This window comes from Chiroxiphia lanceolata, chromosome 3, assembly GCF_009829145.1.
Source record: "Chiroxiphia lanceolata isolate bChiLan1 chromosome 3, bChiLan1.pri, whole genome shotgun sequence".
NCBI classification, from domain to species: Eukaryota; Metazoa; Chordata; class Aves; order Passeriformes; family Pipridae; genus Chiroxiphia; species Chiroxiphia lanceolata.
In genome coordinates this window covers 54,315,665-54,332,102 of record NC_045639.1, presented here as the reverse complement: position 1 = coordinate 54,332,102, position 16,438 = coordinate 54,315,665, and the positions used below count along the sequence as shown (strand labels likewise).

The following is a 16,438-nucleotide window of genomic DNA, read 5'->3' as shown; positions in this document are numbered from 1 at the left end:
TTCAAATAAAGAAAAATGTTTGTGGATGAATTTTCGCTTAAAGAAAATTCCAGTGGAACTTGCCAATACAAGAGTCCATTACATTCAGCTACCTTAACAGGACATCCTCCTAATTCATTTCCACAACTGCTGAAATCCCCTCAGTATCCTGTCAGCCCTCGCTTTAGATGAGGGCAGCCAGTGGCACAGTATTATATATGAAGGGTCAGTAGTTCTGAAATGATTCAATCCCATTGCTCAGAAAGACAGCTGGACATAGTGACCTTCAGAACAAGGTTCATCTTTTTTCCCAGGCTTTGTGCAAGAAAAATAAACTCGAAATGGCAGGGAGTCTCGATAACTAGCTGAGGAAGCAGCCAGTGCCAATCTTACTGCAAAAAACCTATCCCGAGTCACAGAATAATAATAAATAATTAACAAACAGCAAAGCAAAAGTAGTTTTGCTTCTCCATTCTGCCAGCTGTTTAGTATTAACTAGTTTTTGTGCCCACTGATCAACAGCCCAGAAAAATCTATACTGAAGTAAAAATTTGCATCCAGCATGTCTGTCTCACAGACATCTCTGACTTGTCTGTAGTCTGATCAATGCCTGACCCTTTTATAACTAGCACATACAGTTAAAACACTACTTTGAGGTATTTATATTTTTTCACGCATAGTAGACCAATGCTGTCACTGGAGAACCAAGCTGAACTCCTCAGTTTCCTCCACTGGCAAATGAACTTTAGTCCACTTCAGTCAACACAAGCTATCAAAAGGTAGAGTCATCTTACAAACTGAAAATAAATTTAGAACTATGATATATGACCAAAGCTGAAGCAGCAGTAAGTCTTCTCCACCTTCAAACAAATAAAAATTAATATGTAATGCTGATACATAAAAAGCAAAAATGAAAGCTGATTGTCAGAATTAGAACCCAAGAATTATGTTGGAAGTAATTACAAAAAATAATAGTAAAAAAAGAAGGTTCTGAAGCACTACAATATGAAAAACAAAAACAGTCAATATAGGGATGGTATGCCTAATTATCAAACTACCTGTATTACATTACCTTGTGAAGAACAGCATCTTAAGCATGTAAAATAGTCACAAAATGAAAACTGTATACCTTAAAAAACTACTATGCCATGGAGTTTACTAACCTAAATTTGGTGTAAATTTCCATGTCATCAAGACCCAGGCAGTTTGACTGGTCACTTTGCTATACCACAAGTTTAACTATGGACATGTACTTTAATCAAATAGCTCCACTTATGCAATTTGCTTAGAACCTTGACTTAAAAAGGCAGCATTAGTATTTAGGGCTACAAAGTGGAGTTTGTATTTTTTTTTCTACACAAGCAACAAAAGCCCCCACAAAAATAATTTGAAACCTTGAAGCATTACTGATACAACTATCTTTAACAGCCCTCTTTTCTGACCCACTCTTAAAACAAATATATAAATAACCAAACTCCAAAGAGAGTCAAATAACAAAGATCTAGGTACCATGTTGTCATTCCCAGAGTTCTTAATTCTGCACTGATGAAGCAGGACTGCCAGTGTTTCATTCTCAACTATTTTTCATATGCTTATTTTTTACTTTCAGTCTCTGAAGTGAGAGAGATGTTGATAGGATACAACATGCATAAGCAACTTAAGTACAGTCCAACTCTATCTACAGTTTTGGATGCTATAATAACTGAAAAATCCAGCATGCATATCCAAAGTTATTACTAATTTACTTAAATGTACTAAATATGGCAACAACTTTCCCTTGAGTAAATGAAAATAATTTCCAGAAGCAAATACTTCAGTTTTTCTTCACTTCTTGTTCACCCCAGCTCCCAAATCTTCTGCATGCATTGAACAATCTTCCAACACTGTCTTTCTTTTCATCATTCAGAATATGCAGGCAAGTATAGCTGGCCTAGGAATGGACTTATTCTGGATGAATAAGATAACTATGCAACTCTTCTTATCTGTAGTGTTGAATTTCAGTAACAAGTTATACACTTCCTAAATATTTGACCTTTATTTTGCAGTCAGAAAGAATACTTGCAATAAAGCTCAAATTAAAATATTGTTTCAGTCACAGTGTTATTTCAGTAACAGTGAATTACCTTTGCAACAAATGTCGCTTCTTTTGTATTGAACCAAGAAGCAACAAACCTATGTTCTCCTTTCACAAATGCCATTTCTTTGTTGCAACAGCAAGAGCTAGTGCCAACAACTGTTTAAAAAAAGTTTTAGAACAGGAAATAAACTTACTTTTACCAAGAACAGTCAACCATTGGGTAATTGCACCTTCAGACTATCATTTAGCAACTTTAACTATTGGTTAAAGTTTGCTAGGATGCAATAATAGAAAGGTATGTGAATTGGGAAGGGCATGTTTACCTTTCAATTGCGCTGGATATCAGCCTGTAACAGTTTCACTTACTGGGATAAAAGTATGTCAGTTGTTTTTCTCATATCAGACTGTTTGGATTTTCACATTCATAGTCAATTACCTGTTTCCGAAACTCATCTCGAGTGTGAGCTGAGTAAAAAAGCAAAATTATTTTACTCCACCCAGTCTTTATATGCTTCCCTCTGCAATGTCCCTCTGTCCCTCAGCACGCTACTGTTCATATACTCAAGTACTGGAAAGACTTCAGCTTTCAGAGGCTAGCATTAAAAACAATGCACAGTGCAGCCTGATCCTAAAAGGATCTGGGGTTCATTACATTAGGGAAAAAAAGAAACATATTTTACTCTGAAGATGAATACTTGTAGCAGTGATGAAAAGTCTCAAAGCCTCCACAGCTCAAGGTAAAGAAAGCCATCTGAGTTTTCTCTCTTGTAAAAGAAGAATGATTACCCTTTTAAGGTAATCTCTGTTAGATTTCAGTCCACAACTTCTTCCCTGTCTTCTGCTCCATAGACAATCCCTTCTGCTCTAATTAGCTTTAGGTGTCTTATTTAACAAAATCATTTTAAAGGCCATTTTTTAAATTGCACTGTGAATAGAGGCATACACTCCAACTGCTTCTTGCATGCAGGCTGTTCAGATTTCCATTAACTGCTTTATGGTTCTTCCTTCATTCTTCTAAGCTGAAAGTTTCAACATTTACAAAAGCAAACAAACAAGCAAACCAAGAAAACCCCACCCAAGTAGGCAGCTGAATGGGACTCTGGAGAAACAGGCAATTTCCCTGTGTTGTTGGCTATCTCAGCTGAAGCACAGAAGAAATAGCAAGGACCGACAATACTCCTTTCCTGGTTCAGTTTAGCATATTTTGAGCTACCTCAGCTGTTTTTGTACAAACTAAGGTGAAGAGGCATTTATGCAGCTTTCCATAGGCTCTGCTATCAAATGCAGTACAATGCATTGGCTCTGGAGTCTGGATATGGGGAACACAGACTACAGAAGAAACAACGCAGGAAGAAAAACTGCTTCAGTTACTGCCCCGTGCTGTTACAGAACTGTGTGTAGTGTGTTTTTTTAAAAAAAAATAAATCATAAAATCCCTAACACAAATTACTACGGAGCATTTAATAATGTGCTATTTGAAAGATGTTGCAGTTGAAGTTCTGCAAACTACAATCCAGTTACTTCAGAAATAAAGTATGGTTAAGAAGTCAGAACTCTGAAAATTCTAATTAAGCAACTAAGATGTTCTGTTCGCATCCTCACAGATGCCAAACAGACCCAAGACTTTATAACAAGTTTCCTCAGGTTGAGATATGGTTTCAAATCACAGCTAAGATGATCTAACAATCTCCTCCCTCTCACTTCCTCCCTTGCACTAGTACTAACATTTTTCTGAACTTTTAGGGATCCAGCTCAGTGGTCTAAAGCAGCAGAAAGTTTTTCTTTGTGTGGGTAGAAGGGAAGGATAAGCTCTATGCAGGAAGGGAACTCCCTGAAGTAGCTCACCATTGGGTGGGGAAAACAGCAGAGCCAGACAAAAGAAGTGACACATGAGGCCTGGGAGAAGGGAAGAGGTGGGTCCATCCTTTTCAGCAGCCTACAACCAGATTCATCTTGCTGCAATGGAGAATGCTAAACAGAAAGTAAACGGGGATGCTTCCATGAAATTATCTGACATTTTGTTTGAATTCTTAAGCAGAATCTCAACCCCTGCCCTCTCAGAAAAAGCAGGCAGATCTACAGATATGAAGTTCACTCTAAAAAACAGTGCTCTGAATATGTGGTATGGGAAAATCCTCCCTTTGGCTTCCACCAGCCTCGGAAAACCTTAGCAGTGATCAATGCTATGAGACATACACATACATTTTGCTGAAATAAAATATACTGCTTCATTTAAGATTTCTTTGCTTATCATTTTATTTCCAATTATTAACCCAGAAATGGACATCTGCCTTACTGGAATTATTTACACATTCTATCTTTTTTAAGCAAATCACCATTTAAAGCGAGTTTGGATTAATCTGACATATCTAGGGTGTTTTCTCTTCCCTAAAGATAACTAATCCAGCTTTAGCAGCTTTTCAGACAAGCCATTTCATCTTTTATGTCTAGAGTCCAGAAGCTGGAACACACTATAATTTAAGGTACAGGAGTTGGCCTGAAGCTAGTATTGTCAAGGCAGGCTCAAGGAAAAACCTGAATCTGCAGGATCCAAACTTTTTTACCTGACTCAAGCGCTAGAAGACAGAGACCATGATTTTACATACCTTTACAATGCAGATCGCAGGAAAAAAAATGGTACTCTCATCCTTTATGACTACAGAAAGGGGAAAAACTAAGTCTTTGAACTTCATCTTTACTGCCTCCCCATTCCTTCTACAGCAACAGTGCTCTTAGTCCATTAAGGTGAACAAGTGGCTAGGAACAGTAAGGCAAGAAAAGTTCAAAAAGTTAAGCAAGACAGACAAACTGATGAATACATAACAGTGCTGGAACAACCGCATACAGAGACATTCTTCTGTATGAAGTGAATTATATTTAAACTTAATTCTGTTATTTACATGACAAGAAAAGACAACACTAGCTATAATTCAGCAAAACCCAGATGAATAGTAGAGGGCAAGGCTTGGTGAGGAACAGCATGTAAATGAAAGAAACCAGGAAAAGAACCTCCAAAGAGTCTTGGAAAGTGCACTTTGAATGGAGAAAGCTACATTCAAAGGTGAGAAAATAGAAGGAGGGACAGAAAGAACAGCTACATCTATTTCACTTGCAATTTTTAAGTTCTGTTAGACTTTAGGTTCATATCCTAAGACTAGATAAAACTGAAGTTTTCTTGAGGTATGCATGTGATAAATGGGTCATCAAAACAAGATTAAAATTATCTTGCTAGATATACCTTTTGCTGTCTTCTGGTAAGTTCTCAGATATTCAGGTAACATAGAAAAGCTAAGGCAGGATGGGACCTCAGAAAACTGAGTCCAAATCAAAGCAGAGTCAGCTAGAGGAGACTGCTCAGGTCTACATCTGGTTCGTTTTCACTATGCCCATAATCTCTCTGGGCAACCTGTGCCAGTGTTCAATCATCCTCATGTCAAAAAAACCCAAACCAAAACAAATAGACAAGCAAACTAAAAGAAGAAAAGCCAACAAAAAACACACCAAAAAACAACCCACTCTTTTTTCTTCTGTTTTAATTCTTTTTGTGTCCTGTTGTTGAGCACCACTGAGAAGGGTCCAGGGCTCTTTTTTTTTTTCCATTTCCCCTCTCCAGTCAAGAACTTACTTTAATAAGATTCCCCCATGAGCTTTCTCTTCTCCAGACTAATTCACTGAGGCAAATCAATATGCTCTTTACACAGTGCACTCCAATCTTTGGTATCACACCATGCAACACAAGTCATGTTGAATGATAAAAGTATCTTAAAAATGTTTCTTTTTTTCTCTATGTAGAAGCACTATGAGTTTCAGGTCTAAGGAAACCACACTCACAAGAAGCAAGTTTATTACAGAGTTGCAATGCTGATTAGAGAGAAGTCACTGCTATTCTAGCTTTTACTTTTCTTCTTAGTGCTAGTTCCAAATTAGGAACAATCATAACTCTTTCACATGCTAACTGAATATTAGAAAACTCTTTTTGTCAATAAAAGTGCTTACTAAGGAACATACATAGATGTGCCATGAAAATCCACACCATGTGCACAAACAAGCATGCCAGAAAAATTTAAGTACAGGCTTGTCTGACACTCACTTCTCTGCCCTGAATCATGGCATTCGTAACCAGTGGGATATCTCACAAGTGTAATGGACAAGCAAGACCAGGACTGCAATTTTCTGGTGAGCTCAAAACATATAGACAGCTCAAAAAAAGAGAGTACACAAAATTTACCACAATCAGAAAAATTTTGTATTGGTACTTCTTTTAAAGGGAGAGGGAGAGGGGAAGCTTCCAATTCCTGATAATGTTTTAAATCTACTCAGTAATATACTAAGTGTTTATGCTAAAATACTAACAAATTCTAGTATATCTGTTCCTTGCTCTTAAGAACTGATATATATTGATCATATATACAAGAAACTTATTCTAACCCCAAATTTATTTCATATATTCACTCAATGCAGCCAATGTAAAAATGTCATCTTGCACTTAAACTATAACATGAAATTCACACCCTCAGATTTCATGTACATCAACTTCTGAGTTCAGGTCCTCAGTTTTCAATTTGATTCTCAGTATTCTATTTTATCTGTTTTGTAACTTTTATTTTTTTTTTAAATAAGAGTAAATTTTAAAGAAGCAGCTGAACTGATTGCATGTTCACCACAACAAATGCATGCTGCTAGTATTTATTGCAGTAAGCAACTTAAGGGGACAGCAGGAGAAGGAAAACAAAACAAAACCAGCTGTGATCTCATTAGCCAAGCTCATTATATAAGACCTAATTAGCCACCATTCCACAATAATGTGAATAAACCCTATGGACAATGATGAAAAGAGGGTACAGGCGCTGAATAATCATATAACACTGCAGCACACTGTCAACTTAGTAGCTGAAGTTCTAGAACATAGTTGGGTAAGAGCTCCACTAACGCACACTGTCTATAGAAAGCCCATGGTCAGGCTTTGCAAATGCAAAGCCCTCTTTGCTTACTAATTGCAGTACGAACAGGAGTTCAAATATGAACATGTAAAACAAGGCAGGGGACAAACTTCAAAACACTTCAGTCTCCTTCCATAAGCATGTTCTATGTTAGTATTATTTAATACTTCTGCAACGTGAGAAATATGAACAGAATTTTATTTTGGGCTATTACACATAGGCTTAATCTTGATTTCTCAATTTGTCTCCTCCTTTAATTTATAAAAAGTTTAACCACTCCTGTATTAAGTTCTTAAAAAAAAAAAAAGGCCTGTAATTATATACTTGAGGCGATTTTTTCCCCCTTTTCCATCAGTTTTGTCACATGAAAGATGAACAGCACTGTCACGTACAAATATTTACTGGCAGCCTGGACCTCAAGTCAGCTACTACAGTCTCACTTAGAAGAATCACCAATCACGATAACAAAAACTTCCTACATAAAGTTGTTTAACTTTTTAAGCAATTTTTCAAAATGTTTCAGTATTTTAAGCCAGTGTTGCGGGTTTTTCTTGGACTAGGATTTTGAAACAACAATGCAGCTTAGAAAGTTATTCTCAGCTTTCTCCTCTTCTGCAATAATTTTCACTTCTCATTACTAGTTCATGTTTGAACGTTATAGCCAACAGTTTGATGCTGCACTAGAGTGGAGAGACCATTTCCATTAGAAACTTACTTGTTAAAAGTGAATTTATATATTTAATATCCAGCTCAAATTCCAGCATTTCAATTTCTACTGAATCTACAAATAAGCCCAGATGCTTTTTAATAAAATTTTTTTTCTGAAAAAAAAAAAATAAAATAAGAGAACGGTTTGTTTCAAGTTCTGCAGACTAATATTTTCTCTTTTCCTTCTAAAGGAAGATAATTTTTCAGTTATCCAGATCCACTGATATACTTTGTTTTGTATGAAATGCCATTTACAAAATAATAATGCAGCACAGCTACGACAGAAAATAAATCATGTAGCAAAAAAAGGTATTTTTTGCATAATTAGTCCAATTTTAAACATAAGTGAAAAGAGTACTTTACATGAACCTATACGTATAATATGATTCCTGAGAAACTAACTTGAGAAAACACCTGAAAAAGACCATCTTTCCTCTAAACACTGTACAAAAATTTCCGCAGGGTTGATATGAGAAGACTTCCAGTGATGGCCACATGACAATACCAGTCTTCCAAGAAGAACTTATACAAATTTCAATAGTGTAAATCTATTTAATATGACTCTCCCTACACCAGTATCTCCAGAAGATACATTTTATACCTTTGGCACACATCCATTCAGATAAAGGGACAACAGTACCTACTCAGGGAAGAACAAAATAAAATAGGCATACTATGAAGATTATATCAGCAAAAGAAAGCTCAAACTTTTCAGTGATAAATTAAGATAGATTTTATCAAACAACTGTTACAAAATTACAAGTCTAGCCTCACATTCTAGAGACTCAAGATGTACAAAAGTATCATCCATCAGCATTTGTAAATATTTGAAGATATTTATATAGGTAAGAACAACTAAATTATTGAAATTACCTTTTTTCTCCACTCTGGAAAGAATATCAAATATTCCAGGTGAGAATTTACACCTATCTGCAATTATGATAAGCCTAAAAACCACCCCCCAGCCAGCTGTGATGGAATTTCCCCTCTTTCTGCAACAGGTCAGGGTGACATCAGGCAAAGACCATCACAAGTGTTCACATTTCACTCTCAAGATGCACGTGTTGATGCTCCAAAGCTACAGCTACACAGTGATTTTCCCAAGGTCCTAAAAGGACATGATATCTGAGAAGTCAACATCCTTTCTTATACCACTGTAATCCCTATTTTCATTGCCCTGCACGTCCACAAAGAAAACATGAAAATATAAGTAAAACAAGAACAAAAACTATGTTCAAAACTTCTCTCCTCAGTGAAACAGTGGATAAAGACCATCAACTAAGCTGAATACAGAAAAAAATTTCCAACCAACAAAAACCCCTCAAACACCCTCAGAAAGAAAGAAAAAAAAGTTGTTTAACATTTATTTTAGAAAAGCAGTTAGTGTTACAAAACTATAAAAAGTTTCAGTGGTTTCAGGGGAACTAAAGAAGGTATGACTTCTAAACCTTGAGAGGTTATCCTTCTGTTACCCTCACAGAATTTCACCCTGAAAAATGGAGCACTTATCATTATCCATTTCCACATAAATAGACCTAACCTTGAAAAGTAGAGATGCATAACCTCATATCAAATGCTGGTCATTTCTGGATGAAAGAATTTCAATTTATATCATATAATTAATTGAAAGCAGGTTTACAAGTTTAAACTGATATACCTGCTCAGTGAGGTACTACTTTAAGGTCTGGTAGTACAAAACCAGGGAAAAACTTTAGCAGACATAGTTGCACAGATCACCAGGAAACTTAAAAGATTAAGCAAACTCTTTCGTGACCAGGGAAAGAAAAGTCCCTTGTCAAGGAAAAAAGTGTTAGATATACTTTGTATGTGAGAGATATTTGACTCTGATAGATAACATTTTCAGGGCAATTAAGTGCAAAGAATAAACACCACCTGGCTTGAATGCATGTCATCCCTTAGAAATATGTCATATCATTTGGTATAACTATATAAATTCAATACAAAAAGTGAACCCATAAGATCAGACTTAACCTGTTCCATGTCTTTTTCACTAACTTATCAGGGATGCGTAATAGGGCAAAATGAGAAACAGAAATATTGCTCCAGTTCAGTTTTGATGACAGGGTTTTTTTAAAAAACCACTTACTCAACACTGCATTCACCTATGTCACTATGCACAGTTAGGTAGCTACTGCCTTCCAAGTAAAAAAGGATGCAGTCCTCTTGTTGAAAAATAATTTTAGTTTATATACCATGATTTTTGCTTTAAAATCCATTTTGACAACTTCGGTAGGAAATGCTCTGTGAGTTTATAGCACCCTTTAACAGCTGAAGTCAGATTGGTAGCACTTCCTTCTAAGGAACTCTTAATTCAAGGACATTGCAATCAAAAGACGCAAGTAACCTACTTGACTTAAGAACAGACGAAGAAAGATAAAGAAGGTTATTACACGAAGACCATTCTACCTACTTGGAATACAAACCTCACACTAAGAATCCAGCTCTTGCAAGAGCAGAAAACACTTGCCATAAGATGATGATGATTATTAATACCACAGTGAAAATGCTCAGCTTACTGACATCAGTGTTTACACACAGAGGTTTGTCACAGTGAACAGCAAGTTACACCACTTTGCCATAGAAGTTCAATATTGAACAATCTACATAGCATCAGAGTGTGACTCATCAATGTCCTCCACTCACACTGGTTTTCAAAGTGGGAGGCATGGAGCAGGTTGCCAGCAACTGCAAGAGTAGATAGAAATCAATGGCTTGTACACATAGACACATAAACAGTCTCAGCTTAAATAATTTTCCAGCATCCATCTTGTGCAAAGACAATGGAATTACACAAATGCTCACCAAAAAAAAAATAAAAAAATCAAGGGTTAATTAGCTCAAAACAAACAAACTAAAAACCCCTCCAGTTTGTTGAATCAGTGCAAGCCTCAAATGGTATCAGAAGTGATAGGGCTCTGACTCATGTTTACAGAGAAAAAAGCTGCACTGCTTCAGCCCTTCCAGCTTCCTACCATCTGCTTCAACCTTCTCCCAGAGCCACTCACCCTGCAAATGAGTTGACAGAAGAAAACATGACTGTGCCTGAGTCAATTCAGTTCAGCTGGTATCTTCACTTAAAACCACGTTTTGTGGGAAGTTTATTTTGCCTGTCTGAACTGAAGAAGCTCAGGTGCAGACATATTCCCTCCTGCTACCTGCTCAGTAAGGTCCAAGAGGGAAGGGAGCTGGCACACAGGGGCTACTCACAGTAGCAACATACCCAAACTTGTCTTCCACCGCTCTGGAACTCATGAACTTGTGCATCCACACAAGATTTGCCATTTAACAATATGCCCATTTAAAAAATCCTACTGTGTTAAATGTCATTCACCCTCCATTTTGCTTTCCTGTAACCTGCAAAATCAGTACCCCAAATGACCACAGGTATAAAGGATTCTTTTCTGAGTATGTATACCTAGCTGAATAAATGCAGTAAGTATGAAGTGAGTTAGTTCTGCCTCCACTGCACAAATAAAGGACTTTACATATATGTAAATACAGTGGCTGAACTGGCTAGGTACAGCAGCAGATCTGCCCTTCAGTTACAGATGCTATCTTTGCTCTGGGGAAAGGAATTTGTTTTCTGAGCTTTTCATGCAGCTACCTTGATAAGTGAGCACTGAATACTTTAGAAAAATATGCATGTGTGTGTAAAAGGAAAAAAAGAAAATGAAACACAACACCAAATTTACAAGAAAAAAAAAGAACAGCTAAATACCACATGATTAGAGTTAGGAAAAAGTTTCAAGGTAAAATAATATACTGAAATTTTAAAGACAAATTCAGTAATTTGTGGTGTCTCAACTTGAGCAATTTAAAACAGGCATAATTTTTAAGGACAACTCAAGCACAGCATCCCCCTTAGGACCCAAAAGTGCTTGTAATCATTCATGTTACATTTAATAGACAAGTTGCAGAAATAAAACTGCTTGTTATTTGCATTCTTTTCCTTTGGAAGGGGAGGGAGACAGGAATTATAAATATTTTACCTGCTTGAAAGCTCATGGTTTGTTGCTTTTCTTTTAAGCAAATCCTAGATTATCTCTTTGAAAATTGAAAAGAACAGTGAAATCATAAAAGGAAGAAGTGGTGATGTACTTGGAGTGTACAAGAGTTAAAAGTCAACAGGGAGAAAGGAATAAAACCAATTGAAAGCAGGAGCTGGAAAAAGTAGGCAGAAAAAAGCACAGAAACACCAATACGAAGAAACAAAGATTACACAGCTCAGTGTCAAAAGCTATCCAGGTCAAAATGTGTGACATATGTTTGCTTTTGGAGACCTAAGATTTGTTGATTTGGAGAAATGTATTTTTCCCCTGAAGAGTATTCCAAAGTACATGAGATAAAGCACTGGATGAATGGACGTCAAGAGTAAAATAAAAGGAATGGGGGGGGAAAATCACGTTGGAGAAACAAATGAAGCCAAAGGATAAGGGACAACTGTTTATGTTAGCATGATGTTTTCAAGGAATTAGCTCTCCAGGAGTAATCTCTTTCCTACTTCCCCTCTTCACTGTGTGAAACCAGGGAATGACCTGGACCATGAGTACCTATTTTCCAGTTTCCAAACCAAAAGGAACAAAATAATTTATTACAATTAAAAAAAAGACCAAACAATTCCAAGAACATAAAGAACATACAGAGTATCTTCCTCTTCAATGACAGTTGAACCTTACAGTTCAGACACATAAGGCACATGCCCGTTTCAAAACCGCTTTGTTCCACATGTACACAAAGAACTGAAAGACATTTCTGTCATATTCAATAAATAGCTGGTTAATGAGAAGCATCATAACCAAATAAGCCAGTAATGGCAATGACACTTAACAACTCAGGATGTTATCAACTAATCAACAAATAGTAACTTCACAGTACTAGGAATAACGCTTCAAAGTAACACTCTAACAAAAACTCCCCTCTTTTTCTAACATTGACAATCTTCTGCAGTTGCAACATCACTAACATACTGAACACCGTTCTCATAGTCTTTAGGTTTGGGTTTTAATTAGCCTTCAGAGGATGAGTAATAATTTTTCAATGCAAGTGCTTTCTAAAGACCAAAATCTACCTTATAATTATAAAAAAAAAATACCATTGCCACCCTCTACTTTGATTTTCCTTAAAAGGAGAGTGCAAGTGATACAAGAATGACTCAAGACTGGTACATAGGAGAATTTCTACAGTTATATTATATAAAGCCCAAGATTCTTCCCCGCTTCAAGACTGCCAGTTAGAATAAGCACCAACTATATATGAAAATGCTGTAGCTTGACTAAAAATGTTGTCAATCACATATGGTTACACTGCAAATAATCTCAAAGACCTGACAGAAGTTGCAGAATTCAACTCCGGTAGAGCACGTAACTCACAGTAGTAATAAAATCAGAAGGTGATGAACAGCCAGCCGCTCACCCTGCTTTAGCAGTTCTGAATCATGCAGCTGCAGAGAAAATTTCTCTCTGAAGGATCAAAGTGTTAAAACATACAAATAAACTGTAAATAGTAGTTGGATAAATCAGTTTTACAATCATGACCATAAAACATTACAGTTTCGATCCTACATTTACACTTGCGTTCAAAGGCTGTTCTGAAGATGACGAGACTGCACACAGATGCAAGTGTCAGCCCACACAGAAAAGCTTTACAAAACTAGGCAAACAGAATACAGTAGCACCCAGTCCTGATGCAATACTGTCAGGTTACACCTTTAATACCCGTTCAAAACCAGGAAAGTAAACACTCTTGCGCTGTAGATACCATAATTGACTGTGTTATTTCAACTACTGACATGATATTCAAGCTTCATAACGTCTGCAGAAGATTTACAATTAATAAATCCCTCTAAAGTAATCTGAAGCCCACTAATGACAACTCATCTGCTGAGCTCACATATGCATTTAGCCACTGGTTACCTGCTGAACATTTTTACCTTCTTTACTGCTACCAGTGTTGTTGAGATGATCTGCATTTAACAGGTACAATTTTGGGTTTGTTAATGTCACTATCTTCTTGCTTGAAGACACCAAGTAATGAATGACCTTGTTTCTCAACTGTATCACTTAGCAAAGCAAACATAATTCCTGTAGGCAGCACTGAGCCTCAGTTATAAATAATAGCTCCTATTCCAGAAAAAAAGTAATTTGAAGATTTTTTTCCCTGCCACAAATCAAACTACAATAATTTAAAACACTAACCCTTTAAAAATAATTCAATTATTGTTATATAAAGTGTTTTAGAAGCATAAACATCTTTGTACTTGGTGCTTAAATAAAAATAAGTAAATAAAAGTCAAACTGTATTGCTCATATCAAATGCCTAATTCTTTATTCCCATATGTAGTTAATTTAACCACTCCAACATAAGTGCAAAAATCAGTATATCTGATTTGCTGTCACTGTATGTTCACTTTACACAGATGAAAAGGACTCTTGAAAATTCAGAGCAACAGAGAAAACAGCCCTAGAAGGACAACACAAGCATGTTTAAAAAAAAATACAAACCAAACCAAAGCAAACATAGCTTAAACTAAAACCAAACTCATATACAAGCTATCATCACAAACAGAAACTAATGCTGTTACCTAGTGGTGGAATGCTAGGTACACGCAAAATTGTATGACTCTTTACTTTTTTTCTCCTCACTTGGAATTCTCATCTACAAGCTATTAAGCAATGTCAAGAGAACAAAAACAGGCCTAATTAATAAACTAATGAAAGATACCTTTTTTCTTGCATTCAGTTCTGTGACAAAAGGTCAGTATTTTTGCACCTGCCAGTTTTGATGCTCAGAGTAATCAACACACAAGAAGCTACATCATTTCCTAGCCATCCCAAACCTGTTGTTTTACACTCCTCATGCAACATCAGCAAGAGCTTTTATACCTACAATGTTAATCCTCAAACATTAGTTTTTCAGAGAGTACGATAACCCAAACTGTATTATGCACTCCTCAGCATCTTATCAGATCACATTTTCAATTATACAAACCTGTATTAGGTGAATTCAGTCAGCATTCTCTATGACACCTAAATAAAAATGTTTATTTTGCTTTCAGTCAGAAAATAAATAACTAGAGGAGGAGAAGGAAGATATGAAGACTTTAACATCACTTACTCAAATGCAAAGAAGAGTCCACTGGTGACCAAGATGAGAACAAGAGTCAGGTAGAAAACTCCAGTCTGTCGAGCCATCATGATCCTCCCATTGCAGAAGAATTTGTTTCTTCCAGGAAAAACCTCCCATTTTCTCTTGGGAACTGATTTCTTTTTCTTATGGGGAGACTCCATGGGAGACGAAGAACTGTGTGTGCTGATCTGACTGTATTCACAGTCTTTCATGGGCCCACTACCACCTCCAGGAGTCATCAAGAAAGAGTAAAATGTGGGGAGAACCCCACCAAAAATATATACAATATATATATGTGCAAATATTCTTGTGACCAAGACAGCCCTCTCCACGAGCCCCAGTTAATAAAAAATGCAAATAAAATGATGAAAAGTCTGCTACCAGACTAGCAAGAGGTGTGTAACGCAAACACCAGTTAACTCTTCAGAAACCAAAGCTGTCATACCAGAAACGCTTGAGAGGGATCCTTCCTTCCTCCACCAGTTACAAAACAACCATGTAGGGCAATCCTTTTCAAAACAACTTATCACAAAACAAAACAAAGAGGGGAAAAAAGCAATTATAAAGCAATTAGGCTCCAAAAAATAAGTCTTTTTTTTTCAAGTTTATTTTGAAATGGGAGGATTTTTTTATCCTTCCCACGCACACCCTGAGAGCTCTCTCCGAGGGTCAGAAGGTTGGTCAAGGCAAGGTTTTGCAATCGAGTCTATCATTCAAAGAGATCTGTTATAATCCTCCTCTGCGCAGCAGATTTCACTGCTAAAAATGACCATTCCTAAGACGTTCCCTCGAGAGACACGCGTAACAAATCATTAAGGAGGAGAAGACAAAAAAAAAGAAAAAAAAAAAACAACAACCACTCAAGTAAGGAACCAGGCTGCAACTCCAGCTCCGAGGAACACTTCAAGCTCTCCTCCTCCTGAAGCCGCAGTCCAGCGGGAAGCGGCCGCCGCTCCGCGCAGACCCGGGGGCGCAGGGCTCCCCTGTCACTACTCCATAGGAAGGGATTCTCCCGAGCCCGCGGCAGCCCGGGGCAGGGGCAGTCGCCGACAGACACCACCGCCTCGGGAGCAGGTCCTCCTCATCCTCCCTCCCCGCCGCCGCCGCGCTGCTCAATCCGCGCCTCCCCCTACACAACAGGTCCCCGCCGCCGCCTCATGCTGCCCAGCGCCTCGGCCCCGCGGCAGGGAGGTTGGGAGGCAAGGGACAGGGAGGCTTCGCCGCCGGTGGGAGATCTCCACCAAGACTTATCGCTCCCCGCACCATCCTCCCCGCCCGGCTCAGCGCCGCCGCGGGCCCTCGCACCCCGCCCCGCCGCAGGCTCTCGCCCACGGCCCGCGGCGGTGCTGGGGCCCCCCCCCGCATCCCGCCCCCTCTCCCGGCGCGCAGGAGCGGCTCCCGCCGGCGTCCCTGGCTCCGCTGGGCTTTGGCCCCGCAGCGAGGTGAGAAAAACGCCCGGCCTCCCCCTCCGCGAACCAGAGAGCGGCGACTTTCTCTCCACCTTTCTTTAGGAGCCTCTATCCAGGTTTCCCCCCAGCAGCCAGACCCAGAAGCAGCAGCTGCCACCACCTTTTCATTTTCAGGGGGA

At 38.1% G+C, this 16,438-nt stretch overlaps 1 protein-coding gene across 4 annotated transcripts in view; it reads right to left on the bottom strand.

Moving 5' to 3' along the window:
* The window catches only part of ZDHHC14 (zinc finger DHHC-type palmitoyltransferase 14), a 100,415-nt gene extending 84,249 nt beyond the window's left edge, over positions 1–16,166 (bottom strand). For 2 of the 4 annotated variants that reach the window (XM_032681956.1, XM_032681957.1), the window contains exon 1: positions 14,839–16,166. In XM_032681956.1, coding sequence (XP_032537847.1) covers positions 14,839–15,089 — 251 coding nt within the window. In that variant the 5' untranslated portion in view covers positions 15,090–16,166. The remainder of the gene's footprint in view (positions 1–14,838) is intronic. The other 2 variants (XM_032681953.1, XM_032681954.1) reach the window with 1 other exon arrangement.
* Positions 16,167–16,438: the final 272 nt, after the last annotated feature.